We start from the raw sequence: 13,322 nt of genomic DNA on the forward strand, positions 1-13,322 counted from the left end.
CGAAGTCCCTCAGTGCCAGTAGCTGCGACGGCGACACGTGTATTAGCGGGACGGCAGTGAAGGCCCAATGCGAGGCAGTGCCCCTCCGAGTAGCGGCGGCGGCGGCAACGGTCAATGTAGGCGCAGTGCGAGTCCTTCCCTTGATGGTGCAGGACGCACGGGATCGCTGCAGTCACGGCTTCGGATCACCAACTCCTGTAATGGAGAAAAATTAACTGATTATCTCCATATGTACCACGCCACACTGTCCTACAATACACACTTCACTGCCTCAGTCAGCCTCTCACTCGCCCTCCTCGATCGTTATTCCACTTACACTCCAGTTACACCCTTCTCCCTCGTTCTCCTCCCAGCGTCTCCCGTGTGACGTAGCATCCTGGCCCTTCATCCTGACACTCCCATCCCTTCATTCTCACATCTCCCACGCCAGTCTCAGGAAACCACACCACGTCAAACCCCCTCAAACTTCCCCCACACCCGATCCTCACACCCACACAACCAATCTTGACACATTCATCTACCTGGTTAGTGGAATCTTCCGTGTCTGCCGTCATCTGTAGGTTCTCGTCTCCAATCCTCCGCCTCACCACACCTGCCTCGCCTCTATCACCCACTCATCCAGCCAGTCTCCCTCAACGGCGGCAGCGGCGGTGGCGGAGGCAGAGGCGTTGGTAGTGAGCGTTGTCCGTTAAGTGCAAGGTAGACGAGGCTCATTACCGCTGTGGAGTCAGGCCTTTGGATCTTCAACGCCTGTAATGGGACAAAAATAAGCATGAACAAAGCAGTACCTTGTTTACTAATTATCCCTACAGCTAACAAGCAAGATAGCCCTAAGCAAATTCCTTCACTGCCTCAATCAGCCTTTCACTCTTCATTCTACGTATTCTTACCACCACCACCACCACCACAAACATGAACAGCAGTATCTTTTTCACTAATTAACTAAATCTAACGCCACATTATCTTTACTCCTTCACTGCCTCAGCCAGCCTTTCCCTCGTCTCTACTCAGTTACACGTCTTCACAGTGCCCTAACCCAGCCAAACACTCGCACCACACCATCCCTTCTGTCTCCTATTTTATCACACAGTATTCAGTTAGTTCCCATTCTGCCTCCTCTTGCCACGAGCCATTCACGCTCACTTCATTCCTCCCAGCCATTCCTGATACATCCTACATTGACGCAGACAGACATCGTACAATTAACCTTCCAATAGACAGTGCACATCCTACACACCCAGTTATCCTTTATCAGTCAACATTCCTAACAACCTTCAAGTTACTAACAATTTCCTATCACCACTGCACTGTCAACGCACACACACCAACAGCTCATACCTACACTATTCGTTTACATAAAAGCCACTAACCTCTCCTTCCTCTGTGCTGTGCTGTGGTGTGGTGTGGTGTGGTCCGATAACCTCACAGCAGCGGCACGTCACCCCGCCGCACGAAAACTGACGCAGATCAAGGTTCCCGTTGCTGTTCCTGCCGCTGCTGAACGTCACGCCCACGACAAGACACAGACGGACACTGGGCTGCGTACACTCGAGGGTCCGTGGTGGTGTGGTGACTGGAGAGATGTAACGGGCGTGGTGTCTGGATTAATACTGTCCCAGCTGCCATTCTGAGCTACTGCTGACGTTGCTTCGTTCTTGTCTCACCCCCAACCTGCCAATAAGGAAAGAGCAACTTGAGGGCAAACGAGCATATGAAACGCTGCCAGTGAACCTAACCACTGGTCCACCACCTGGATATAAACTAGCCACGCTCTTTAACTCCTTCCAAACCAACCATTACACACACTCAATTGCATTAATTTGTTTCATCAAGCATTCTCACCTTCCGTGTAGTGCTTACAATTATACACGATTTTTTTTATCATTATGCTGTAACAGTTTGAAGCTTCCTTCGTAATAAATGATTATGATAAGATAATAATAATATTCTCTCTCTCTCTCTCTCTCTCTCTCTCTCTCTCTCTCTCTCTCTCTCTCTCTCTCTCTCTCTCTAAGTGAACCCTGCCTGTAAAATAATGTAAATCAACGAATAAAGAAAAAAAAAAACGTATCATTAACGAAAAATTGATTATGAAAGATAATCTCTCTCTCTCTCTCTCTCTCTCTCTCTCTCTCTCTCTCTCTCTCTCTCTCTCTCTCCAAGTGAACCCTGCCTGCAAATCAACGAATCAATATTAAAAAAAATTAGTAAAAACGTATCATGAACGGATCACTTTTCTAAGGAAGCTTGAGTTGAATTGAGTTGTAAAGACGGAAATGCAACACGTTAGAAGAATGGATAGCTAACCCTTTCAGTACCGTGACACATTACGATATCCATGCTCTACGCTTACTACTGGGTGATTTTATACAGCTTCACAAACTTACGTGGGGATTAAGATAGTGAAGACTGTGGCCATTAACGAGAGTGGTGATGGAGCTGGTGCGATTGTTAGCCAGTCAGGCAGTTAGGCAGGAGCGAGGAGGCATTAAGCTACCTCTCTTAATTAACCCCTTCAGTACTGGGACACATTTTTGCCTTGAGATTTGTGCACGGTTAGACCATTTTGTTGACATTACCAAGGGTCTTTGGAGGTCACCAAGTTAATGACCTGCAGGGCTGGAGCTGGTGACCTATGCTTCTTTGAATTATTACACCGCCGATAATGGTGATTGTAGTGATGATGATAATTATATGATGATGATGATGATGATGATGATGATGGTGATAATATAGTAGTAGTAGTAGTAGTAGTAGTAGTAGTAGTAGTAGTAGTAGTAGTAGTAAAAATAATATTAAATAAATAAATAAATAGATAAATAAAATAATAATGATAGTAGTAGTAGTAGTAGTAGTAGTAGTACGATAAATGATAATAATAAATAAATAAATAAATAAACAAACATAATAAAATAATAAAATGATAGTAGTAGTAGTAGTAGTAGTAGTAGTAGTAGTAGTAGTAGTACAATAATAATAATAATAATAATAATAATAATAACAATAATAATAACACTAACAACCACTCACAACAACAATCACTAATGCCACAACAATCAGGCGATGAGAGTAAAGGTGAGGACAGTCAGTTAGAAAAGAAAGATTGGTAAGAGGAACAGCCAGCCTATCTAAGACAATATATGTATGTGAAGGTTACCTATACTGCTGACTTGGAGGGAGTTACCAGCAGGGGGGGGAGAGGAAAACTGGCGGAGAATACTGAAGACGCCTCATTTCATAGGGAGTGTTTATATTGTTTTAATGTGATGATGTGTGAAGATTCCCAGTTTAGATTAGTAGAAGTAAATGACAGAGCCAGGATGTTCAGTGTAGCGTCTATAGAAGTGAGGGAACAGTTGAGTGTCATTGAAGAAGACGAGATAACTGTGTGTGTAAGTGTGTGTGTGTGTGTGTGTGTGTGTGTGTGTGTGTGTGTGTGTGTGTCTATCTGTGTGTGTGTCTGTCTGTCTGTCTATCTGTGTGTGTGTTTGTCTGTCTGTCTATCTGTGTGTGTGTCTGTCTGTCTGTCTATGTGTGTGTGTGTGTCTCTCTGTCTATCTGTGTGTGTGTGTCTGTCTGTCTGTCTATCTTTTTTTTTTTTCTGTCTATCTGTGTGTGTGTGTCTGTCTGTCTATCTGTGTATGTGTGTGTGTCTGTCTATCTGTCTCTCTCCGTCTCTCCGTCTGTGTGTGTGTGTGTGTGTGTGTGTGTGTGTGTGTGTGTGTGTGTGTGTGTGTGTGTGTGTGTGTGTGTGTGTGTGTGTGTGTGTGTGTGTGTGTGTGTGTGTGTATGTCAGTGTGTGTGTGAATGAGTGTGCGTGGGTGATGACAGGATGAGTTGGTGGACAGCGAGCGTTATCAGATGGGAGGCTTTGTTTTGGAGGATGCTGTGAGTCCTTCTGAGAACGTTTGTGAAATAGGAGCAATTCTAGAAGCTTTTTGAAGCCATTTGCAAAGGTAAAGTACTCAGTAATTGGAATTAATATCTTCTCAGTCTTCTGATTCTTGTCAGTTATTTTAAATTCTTACTTCTTACTCTTTTAGCAACCATTTCGTCTTGTGCATTTTCATTATTAATTTTATTGACGATATTTTGGCGATCAAAAATATTTTTAAAATTATTATTATTGTAAAACAGACAAAATATTAGCAAAAGAAACTCATTTTGTTGTGTATATTTCTCTTTAATAAAATCTGACATCCTTTGATATTAATTCATTACACATTAGTAGACCAATTCAGAAAAATGAGCTTTCACCTAATTTTTCAATTAAATAGAAAAAAGTTTAGTTTATTCTAAATTTCTAGTGTATTGCTATGATCTTCAATAATTAATATGCAACAAATTATATACAATGCACATGATTACAAAACAGAATCGTTACTTTCTTAGTTATGGAAATTTTACATCCTTAGGTTAACACAAGTAACTCAAAAATTAAACTTGTATTAAAATTAATATACATATATAATTCGAGCTTCCACCTATTCCAGTATGATATCTTGGAAAAGGATAGAACTAGCACTGTTAATTATAAATCAAATAAGAATATGCTGTTATTTACAATAATGCAAAATGCCTAACTAACTAACTATATATATATATATATATATATATATATATATATATATATATATATATATATATATATATATATATATATATATATATATAAATTGGATTCAAAATCTGCCAAACTGCCTTAATATGCCCTCAAAACCTGCCAAACTGTCTTAAAATGCCGTCAAAACATGTCAAACTGTCTTAATATGGCCTCAAAACCTGCCAAACTGTCTAAAATTGCCCTCTAAACATACCAAACTGTCTTAATATGCCCTGAAAACCTGCCAAACACCCAAATAAAATCGCGTAGAGGCGAACCTATATGTGGCATCAAATACTGATACTTAAGTACGCTACATGTGTTTTCATGCACATAGAAAAATATTAAACACTTCTTATGATGGCAGAGGACCAGCTATACCATAACATAAGTAAACTCTTACAAACTCTTTCGTACAGTAACACTGCGTGACTACAAACAATGGACATACCACCTCACAAGGAGTTAAAGAGAGATCCAGTATTAATGAGTTTAGTTTTTTTTTTTTTTTTTTTTACATTACAAGGGCACTGGCCAAGGGAAAACCTGTTAAGAGGAAAAAACAAAAAAATCTAAAAGGAGGGTCCAGTTAACGTAAGAGGTGTCTTGACACTCCTCTTTTGAAAGAGTTTAAGTCATAGGCAGGTGGAAATACAGACACAGGTAGAGAGTTGCAGAGTTTACCAGTGTAGGGAATGAAGGAGTGAAGATACTGGTTAACTCTTGCATTAGGAAGATGGACAGAATAGGGATGAGAAGAAGTAGAGAGTCTTGTGCAGCGAGGCCGCAGGAGGGGGGAAGGCATGCAGTTAGCAAGTTCAGAAGAGCAAACAGCGCGTTAATCGCCAATATTAGTAGGATTAGTGTACAATAGATGGCGCGTTAATCGCCAGTAGCTCACTACGATATTGAGGACAGCGGGAAAGAAGCGAGATTCAAGAACGGCTCCCTCTGTACAGGAAGCAACATTGTGGAAAACAGAAGAGTAGAATGCAGGTGATGAAACTTCAAATATAGCCCGTTGTTGGGCGTGAAAGTAGATTGTAAATAATGAGAGCGGTGTCCCCTCCTTTCTCATTTTTAGTTTGTGATTGTTCAAGGAGGGTTCATAAATATCAATTTGCGACTGAAATTGGAAGTCGGTAGAGTTTCCAACTTAATACCGGTGCCTAGTGACTGAAAAAAAAAATCGCAAAACCCACCTTTATTAAATTCTTTCAGCTTTATTTCTTGGTTTTAAGCAATAGATATACGTTACTTCGATAGCTGTGAAGACTGGTCAAGCCAATATTGAACATTCTGCTGGTGTGTGGCTAGAGTAGTGTGTTTGCACATTCCCGGGCCATGGAAGAGGCCGACCCATTTCTTATGTAGCCCTCTGTTCATTCAGCAGCGAGCAGGATGTGGGATGTTAGCCGAGATGTGGCCTCCTTGTCCCGGTGTGTGGTGTGTAGGCTACATGTACTTATCATTGGCAAAACTATTCTTTATTCTTAAGTATTATTGTTATTAGTATTATATTTACTATTATTATTATTATTATTATTATTATTATTATTATTATTATTATTATTATCATTATTATTATTATTATTATTATTATTATTATTATCATTATTATTATTATCATTATTTTTATTTATTTATTATTTTTTTATCATCATCATCACCATCGTCATCATCATTACCATTATTAATATTATTGTTACTTTTACTATTAACATTAATATTCTATATGCAAAAGCTACATGTATATGATATCAAGTATGCTTTTATAAATCATAATAGTATATTACAAAAAGTAAAGCTATATTAATTTATCTACCATGATTGATTTTTGTGTCCTCACAGATTTTCACCGCTGAAATAAATGCGTCTCCTGTATGAGCCGACACAAATGGACCGGTATATATCTATAATTTTTTTAAAGTCACAAAAGTTATAGGCAAGAATTCTGCAATAGATATTATAGACAATGTTATGTTATATGTCACTGACACATTTACAGCTAACCAAGAAAACTATCTTGTTTTTGGTTTCTTTCTTCTGTTTATTGGAGTTGAAGAGTCAGGAAGATAAGTAGAGGAATACAGAGGAAGATAGATTCACCAATTATGTTAGAAATATCATGGAATCTCTTCTTACAGCCTTGCACAAATGCACTGTAAGATGTGTGAATCACTTTGTGTTGCGTGGTAGTGTCAACACCGTATGCCGAACTCCTCATGCAAACTCGGCTGACAGACCACCGTCTTGGGCGAACAAACAACGGATAAGTTACGTCCTTTATACGAAAATGCGTGATTACATATTTGATGAAAACATCTGCTGAGAACATCTATTGAATCATTATAGTGATGATAACTCGGCCAAATGCGACCAAGTATCAGAAAGGTGGCATGCTGACGTTATAATACATAAATAATGACCTGTAAAACTTGAAGGTCATCATATATATCTCCAGCTTAAGGCCTCGTAACACGAATGACAACCGTGTGTTTGTGGCGCAATAGTTTCGAACACAACCACAGTGAAGAATTAATCAAGGTATAGAGCAGGAGTTCTCAAACGGGTACGTGAGAGGAATTTTGAGGATACGTGGCAGGTTTCTCAAAATGCTTCAGTTTTCAATAGCTGCAAATTTGTCTGTAGTATACAATATGGTCTACATGTGCTAGGCTGGATGTGTCCTTCACTAGTATCAGGACACGTTAACAACATTAACAAGAAAACTCTTGGAGTTATATAACTTGAAAGAAAGATCTCTTGGATTACAGTTGCCACACAACCTTGCAAACCTATAATATTTGTTCTGACTTATTATTTTATACGTTATTCACACACACAGTGACTTATCTATCACTGTTACTAGTTACACGTTGCAACTAGCTGCAAGCAACACAAGTTCACTGCCATAATGATCGAAAATTATCTGATATAGTTCCTTTTTGGTAAATGTATTGCATGTTAGTCACATATAGTGTCTCCCTGTGAGGTACCAGTTCCTATGTACACTACCTCATAGAAACATATTAATATTAATAAAAAATTTTGTCTGCTCCACATATATAACACAATTTAAATTTAATAAACCAAGTCAATAAACAATGCATTTATTGTTACCCTTCCTGACGCTGCATTGTGGGTAATGGGTACGTGATCAATACTGAAAGACTTCGAGGGGTACATAAGATTAAAAAGGTTGAGAACCCCTGGTATAGAAGATGGTGCAGCATACAATGACTGTTCACAAGTGTTTGTTGTCATTTAATTTTCTTAGTTGTACCTATGTTTCCCAGCAGAGCTATATACAGATTGAGTCATCTGGGGAGAGTCGCCTTTTCTTTCCATTAGCAATATATAAAGCTGCTTTGTGTGTTGTCTTAAGTGTCTATATCCGTAAAGGTGGATTCAAACGTCAATATGCGACTAGAATAATCGACTGAGCTCTTCTTTTCGGAACACGTTCACACATAGCGACTGGGAAGTATCAGCTGGTTGGCGGGAAGTGAATGTTAAACAAACAACTACTCAACAAGATGCCCCTCTGGTGACGATGACGATTCCGAACAAATCAAATCATCACAAGCATTCAATCCTCACCTCCAACATCCTGCAGATAAGGAAACAGTTCTTGCAGAGTGGCAGCTATCTCATCGAAGGTCCATTTGCGTAAGCTCTTTTTGCGGTATAATTCATTTTCAAAATGAATTATACAGCAAAAAGAGCTTACGGCCTACGGGACCATGAAAATGAGATTTTCATGGTCCCACATGTACTCTTTTTTCCTCACCAACATCTTCTCTACGTACATCTGGACATCACATCTGTGACGTCACAACGTAAACAAAGTTCCAAATCGGCTGAACAAGACCAACACGTCACTACAGTACTCACGCTATTGTCACATAAACATTTTCAGGCCAGTGGCCTCAGCTTTGGAGGTGCTGAACCACCGAATATTTTTAACCAAAATATGAATAAACTGTCATTACCATGTAAAAAAAGGTATTCTTAACACCATGGCAAAGACAGGTCAGTACAGTATATTCCTGATATCAGTTTTCATTTTCAAAAACACTGACAGTGGTGTGCACAGACGTTTAGAGGGGCAGATGCTCAAAAAAAAAAAAAAAAAAAAAGAAAAGAAAAAAAAAAAAAAATAGGCACTTCTAAATACTTTAAAAAGTAAAGTTACATATATTACCGCAAATTTTGCTGTAACCACTACTTTACTTCAGACACAAAAATCGGTCCATCGATAGGAAACAAAAAATATGTCTGCAACTTAAACTTGTCGGTACCTGTGCAGACGGATGAAGATTCGCATCTTCAAGTCGCTGGTGATCCCTGTTTTACTCTATGGTTGTGAGACATGGACGCTGAACACCGATCTGAAGAGGCGAATTGATGTCGTTAGTACTAAATGCCTTCGCAGGATCATGGGGTGCCGCCGGTAAGACTTTGTGTTAAATCAGCGATTCCTCCGTGAGACTGATTCGAAGCTGATTACCTACATAGTCCGTCAACGCCAACTGCGACTAAATGGGTATGTGGCACGCTACCCGGAATCCGATCCTGCATGACGGGTTGTCTCTGAAAGGGATAATCCAGCTTGAAGGAGGCCAAGGGGACGTCCACAGAACTCATGGCTGCGGCAAATCCATGTCTCTTACTGGGAGTTGCTTGGCAAGGGAATGGAGCCTGCACGAAGACTTGCGAGGCGTGACCGCTTGGAGTGGCGCCATAGGGTAGGTGAGGCGAGGTGTCCCCCGGCGTATGGCCCCCGTGATATATATATATATATATATATATATATATATATATATATATATATATATATATATATATATATATATATATATATATATATATCCGAAACAGGTTGATTTCTGGGAAATCGTATTTTCAGTAGGAAAGCAATAACTAAGGTAGCTACGAGCAGCATCTTTAATGGGCCAAACGTTTCGACATTTCATCTTATGTCATCATCAGTGGTCTAAAATAAAATAAAACGATAAAACAAATATAAGTATAAAAGAATAAAGTAAAAATACAAAGAGAATTACAAACGTAAAAATTCACACTATCATAAGTGGGTATGCTGACAGAGTATTGTTGAGTTACATCCCGTACGTATTTACTGCTAGGTGAACAGGGGCCACACATTAAGAGGCTTGCCCATTTGCCTCGCCGCGCCGGGACTCGAACCAGGCCCTCTCGATTGTGAGTCGAGCGTGCTAACCACTACACTACGCGGTGTGTGTGTGTGTGTGTGTGTGTGTGTGTGTGTTCCTCTCCAGCATCTGGCAACACTGCTTGCATATGATCAGCAGAAAAAATTGCTTTTCTCTGCAGTAGTCGGTAAGATGACTTCACGCAGTAAGGAAGGGCTGCGGCAAGTGAGAGAGGACGAGTTAAACGCACTTGAAGACAGGCTGATTCGCCACTTGCCCCATTCCTTCATTGTGAGTAGCTATATAATCCAAAAGTAAATAAAGACATTAAATAATTTCCTTTTAATTCTGGACTTGAGTGACAATTAACTAAAGGGAACTTTGTATCAAGGTGTACAGCAGTGTGTGCCTGGCGGCGCGTTACGGCCTACATTGCCTTCGCCCGGTCACCATCCTGATACCTGCCGACACACGCCGTTCTTGTTTCACTGTCATTAGGACTTTAACTTCAAGCGTAAGTAAAGAACTGCACGCTGTCCTTTGTCTTCATGCAATATCGCTAAAAGATGGCGATCATGCAGAACAGGACTATGTACGTTTGTAAAGTGACAAAAAGAAAATAGAGATACTTACACTACGCTATGTATATATGAGACCCTATAACGTCATATAATAATCCCTATAAGGCGTGTTCATATGGAGGCTTATGACTTGACAGGGATCGCACGACATTATGGTGTTCTGGAGCCTTGAGGAACACACTGCCGAGGACGTGGCCGATTACCTCTCTCACACCATTGATCTCAATTTAGGTCAACATGAATTTTCAATAAGCCTCCCTGACATTCTGCTGCCCTCAGTGAGTTGCGCTTCTGTCTTTCTACTGCATCCTGGGTATATGCTTTGTTTATGAATGAAGGCATAAATGATAAAGTAAGATAGGATTAACAGAATGCAATTTACATTGTCTTAATGTAATATAAAGTGGTGTTTCATCTGTAGCTACAGTCACTGAAAAACATCGGGAGCCGGCCAGTACGGATTCAGCACAAGTTACATGGGCATCTTTACACATTCCAAGAACCGTCGATACTGAACACCAGACAATTAAAGTTGGTGCCATATCGATGTTTATAAATTATTTTTCAGTTGATATACATACCTACATGTAAACGTACATGTAAAAATTGTCAAGTTATTGATCTGGACGTTTTCTTTGGCAGGCTGCTTCCAGAGTACCAAGTAAGCAACCTAAAGGAGGAGGACGTGTCGGTGATATGGAAAAACTGGCAGTTCAGCTCTTTGAGCTCAGAGAACAGTTTGAGGGATGACATCATCAACTTCCCGTCAGTTGGAATCCGTAAGCGTAACCTTATAGATAGTAGTACTGAGGAGCTACAAGAGGAGACTCAGGAAACATTAGTGTCGTGGATTCGAACGAGTAAATATGGTTTTATGGGCAGTACCTTCACGCTGCCACAATATCGTCGCAGAGGCTTGGCTGGCACGGCTACTCTGATCTTGACTCGCCAGCTGATGCAGGAGGGTCTCTTGCCTGCCGTCATGATAGAAAAAAACAACACTGCTTCCATAAGTTTCCATGGTGATCTGGGGTTTGTGCGGCAGTGTGCCTTATCCATGGTCGCGCTGCTCCCAGTCTAGTAGGTTACAGAGATAAGACACTCATAGTCACAGTGTCACTGCAAGGCTTGACGTATATATAGTCAAGGTAGGACCGTAGGAGATAGACAAACACTATATTGTTCTTATTTCGGTGTACATCGATATTGATTATTTTTTTTTTTTTTCTATTGAAAGATTATTGCAATGGATTTTTCTCTAAGTTCACTGGTAATTCAAAATTTTTGGAGAAGAATATTCATATAGAAATTACATATGTACCGACCCATCAATTGAAAAGTATTTTTTTTTATCTTAACTTTATTTTAAAGATAAAAACTTTAATTATCTATGCTGTATTCCAAGAAATTCGAAAGCACTTTATGACTGTTTATAAGGATTCTAGTGGAAAATATTCTAGGTAATAATTAGAGAAATACTTGTAATTAATTTTCTTTTTTACTTTTACGAAAACTTCACTTCTATGATTAAAGATTTTCCTTGAAGTTTTCAGACAATTGAAAAAGTATATATATATATATATATATATATATATATATATATATATATATATATATATATATATATATATATATATATATATAAAAGAATACTGATGTAGGAATCATGCATCAGATGAAAAGATTATTCATTTGTTTTTATTTTTAAAGTGAAAAACTAATAATCTATGTTGTATTCCTGGAACTCAATAAATACTTTGTAATTTTCATAAGGGTTTTTCTTTAAGGAAAGAACACATCCTAATAATCACAGGAAATATTTCAAATGATTTATTTATTTATTCTATTTTTTAATGCAGGTCCAGACCTGTATGAAAAAAAAAGAAAAAAATCAATAAAAGATTTTCTTCTAAGCTCATAGATATTTAAATTTTTAAAGAAGAACAGTTATATTTATCATATACCTGTTGAAAAAGAAAGTATTCATATAATTTTAAAGTGAAAAACACTCATTATCTGTGTTGGATTTATAGGAACCCTAAAATACTTTTATAACTGTTTATAAGGATTTTCTTTAAGCAATGAATACATTCTAAGAAAATGCTAGTGGATACGTCCCTAGCTAAGTAGAAGGAAAGAAAGGAGTGTCTACCACACTCGTTAGCTCACATTTATCACAGAAAATTGTTCATCTTAGAAGGCTATGCACAATTGCGATCAAATCAAATCCTTACAAGTCTTCAATCCTTATCCCCAACAACACCTTGCATTGAAGGAAAGGTCTTGTAGAGTGGCAGCTATTTCGTTGAATGACGATTTGCGCAAGTTTGTTTTTTTCCTGTATAATTCATTTCTGAGGTCCCAGATGTGTTCTTTTTCTCTCACTAACTCTAACATCTTCTTCTCTATATCTAGAGACCACATTTTCAAAGTTTACTCAGTGACATCACAACATATATAAAGTTGCAAATTGACTAGCAAGACCAATTTGTTGGTTTTGATTTGGGACTGCTTTCTGCAGTCACTAGGCATCGATTGTGAGTCAGAAACTCTATGTATGTAAAACATGTTGAATAACGGAAGGCGGCATGAAGTCACATAAGTGAAGCTGACGCGCAACTGGTCCACTGTTGCCCTTAACCCCCCACCCAAAACATTATCAGCCGCCCATTAAAAATACATGGGGACGCCCGAGTTACACTTCTTATTTTCCGTCTCATGTCCATATTTTAAGGCTGCCTATCATAAGAGACTCGCAATAGTCGTGGCATAGTGTGCTACGAAGAATCAGACGGTAAATCATTCATACAAATTAGATAATACAGTGTTTTCCAGCTTTGGCGGACTTGAGTGAGAGGTGGAAAGCTGTCTTTGGGCCAAACGTATGATTGAACAAGGTCATGTACACATGTAAATATACATGTGTATGAAGATGTAAACATGTACATATACATGTGAATT

At 38.9% G+C, this 13,322-nt stretch overlaps 2 protein-coding genes across 2 annotated transcripts; one reads left to right on the forward strand and one right to left on the reverse strand.

Moving 5' to 3' along the window:
- Positions 1 to 201: 201 nt before the first annotated feature.
- On the reverse strand, positions 202 to 9,351 carry LOC123513886. The gene is made up of 5 exons (XM_045271344.1): positions 9,280 to 9,351; positions 8,207 to 8,339; positions 1,665 to 1,671; positions 1,371 to 1,599; positions 202 to 750 (listed from the first exon to the last, which is right to left on the reverse strand). The coding sequence occupies exons 1-5, from the start codon at positions 9,349 to 9,351 to the stop codon at positions 607 to 609; spliced, it is 585 nt and encodes a 194-aa protein (XP_045127279.1). The 3' UTR covers positions 202 to 606.
- A 527-nt stretch (positions 9,352 to 9,878) lies between these two features.
- On the forward strand, positions 9,879 to 11,898 carry LOC123514041. The gene is made up of 5 exons (XM_045271623.1): positions 9,879 to 10,071; positions 10,172 to 10,294; positions 10,499 to 10,639; positions 10,783 to 10,892; positions 11,004 to 11,898. Exons 1-5 carry the CDS (start codon positions 9,973 to 9,975, stop codon positions 11,440 to 11,442), a joined length of 912 nt encoding a protein of 303 aa, XP_045127558.1. The 5' UTR covers positions 9,879 to 9,972; the 3' UTR covers positions 11,443 to 11,898.
- Positions 11,899 to 13,322: the final 1,424 nt, after the last annotated feature.

Source organism: Portunus trituberculatus, chromosome 37 (assembly GCF_017591435.1).
Source record: "Portunus trituberculatus isolate SZX2019 chromosome 37, ASM1759143v1, whole genome shotgun sequence".
Lineage (NCBI taxonomy): Eukaryota > Metazoa > Arthropoda > Malacostraca > Decapoda > Portunidae > Portunus > Portunus trituberculatus.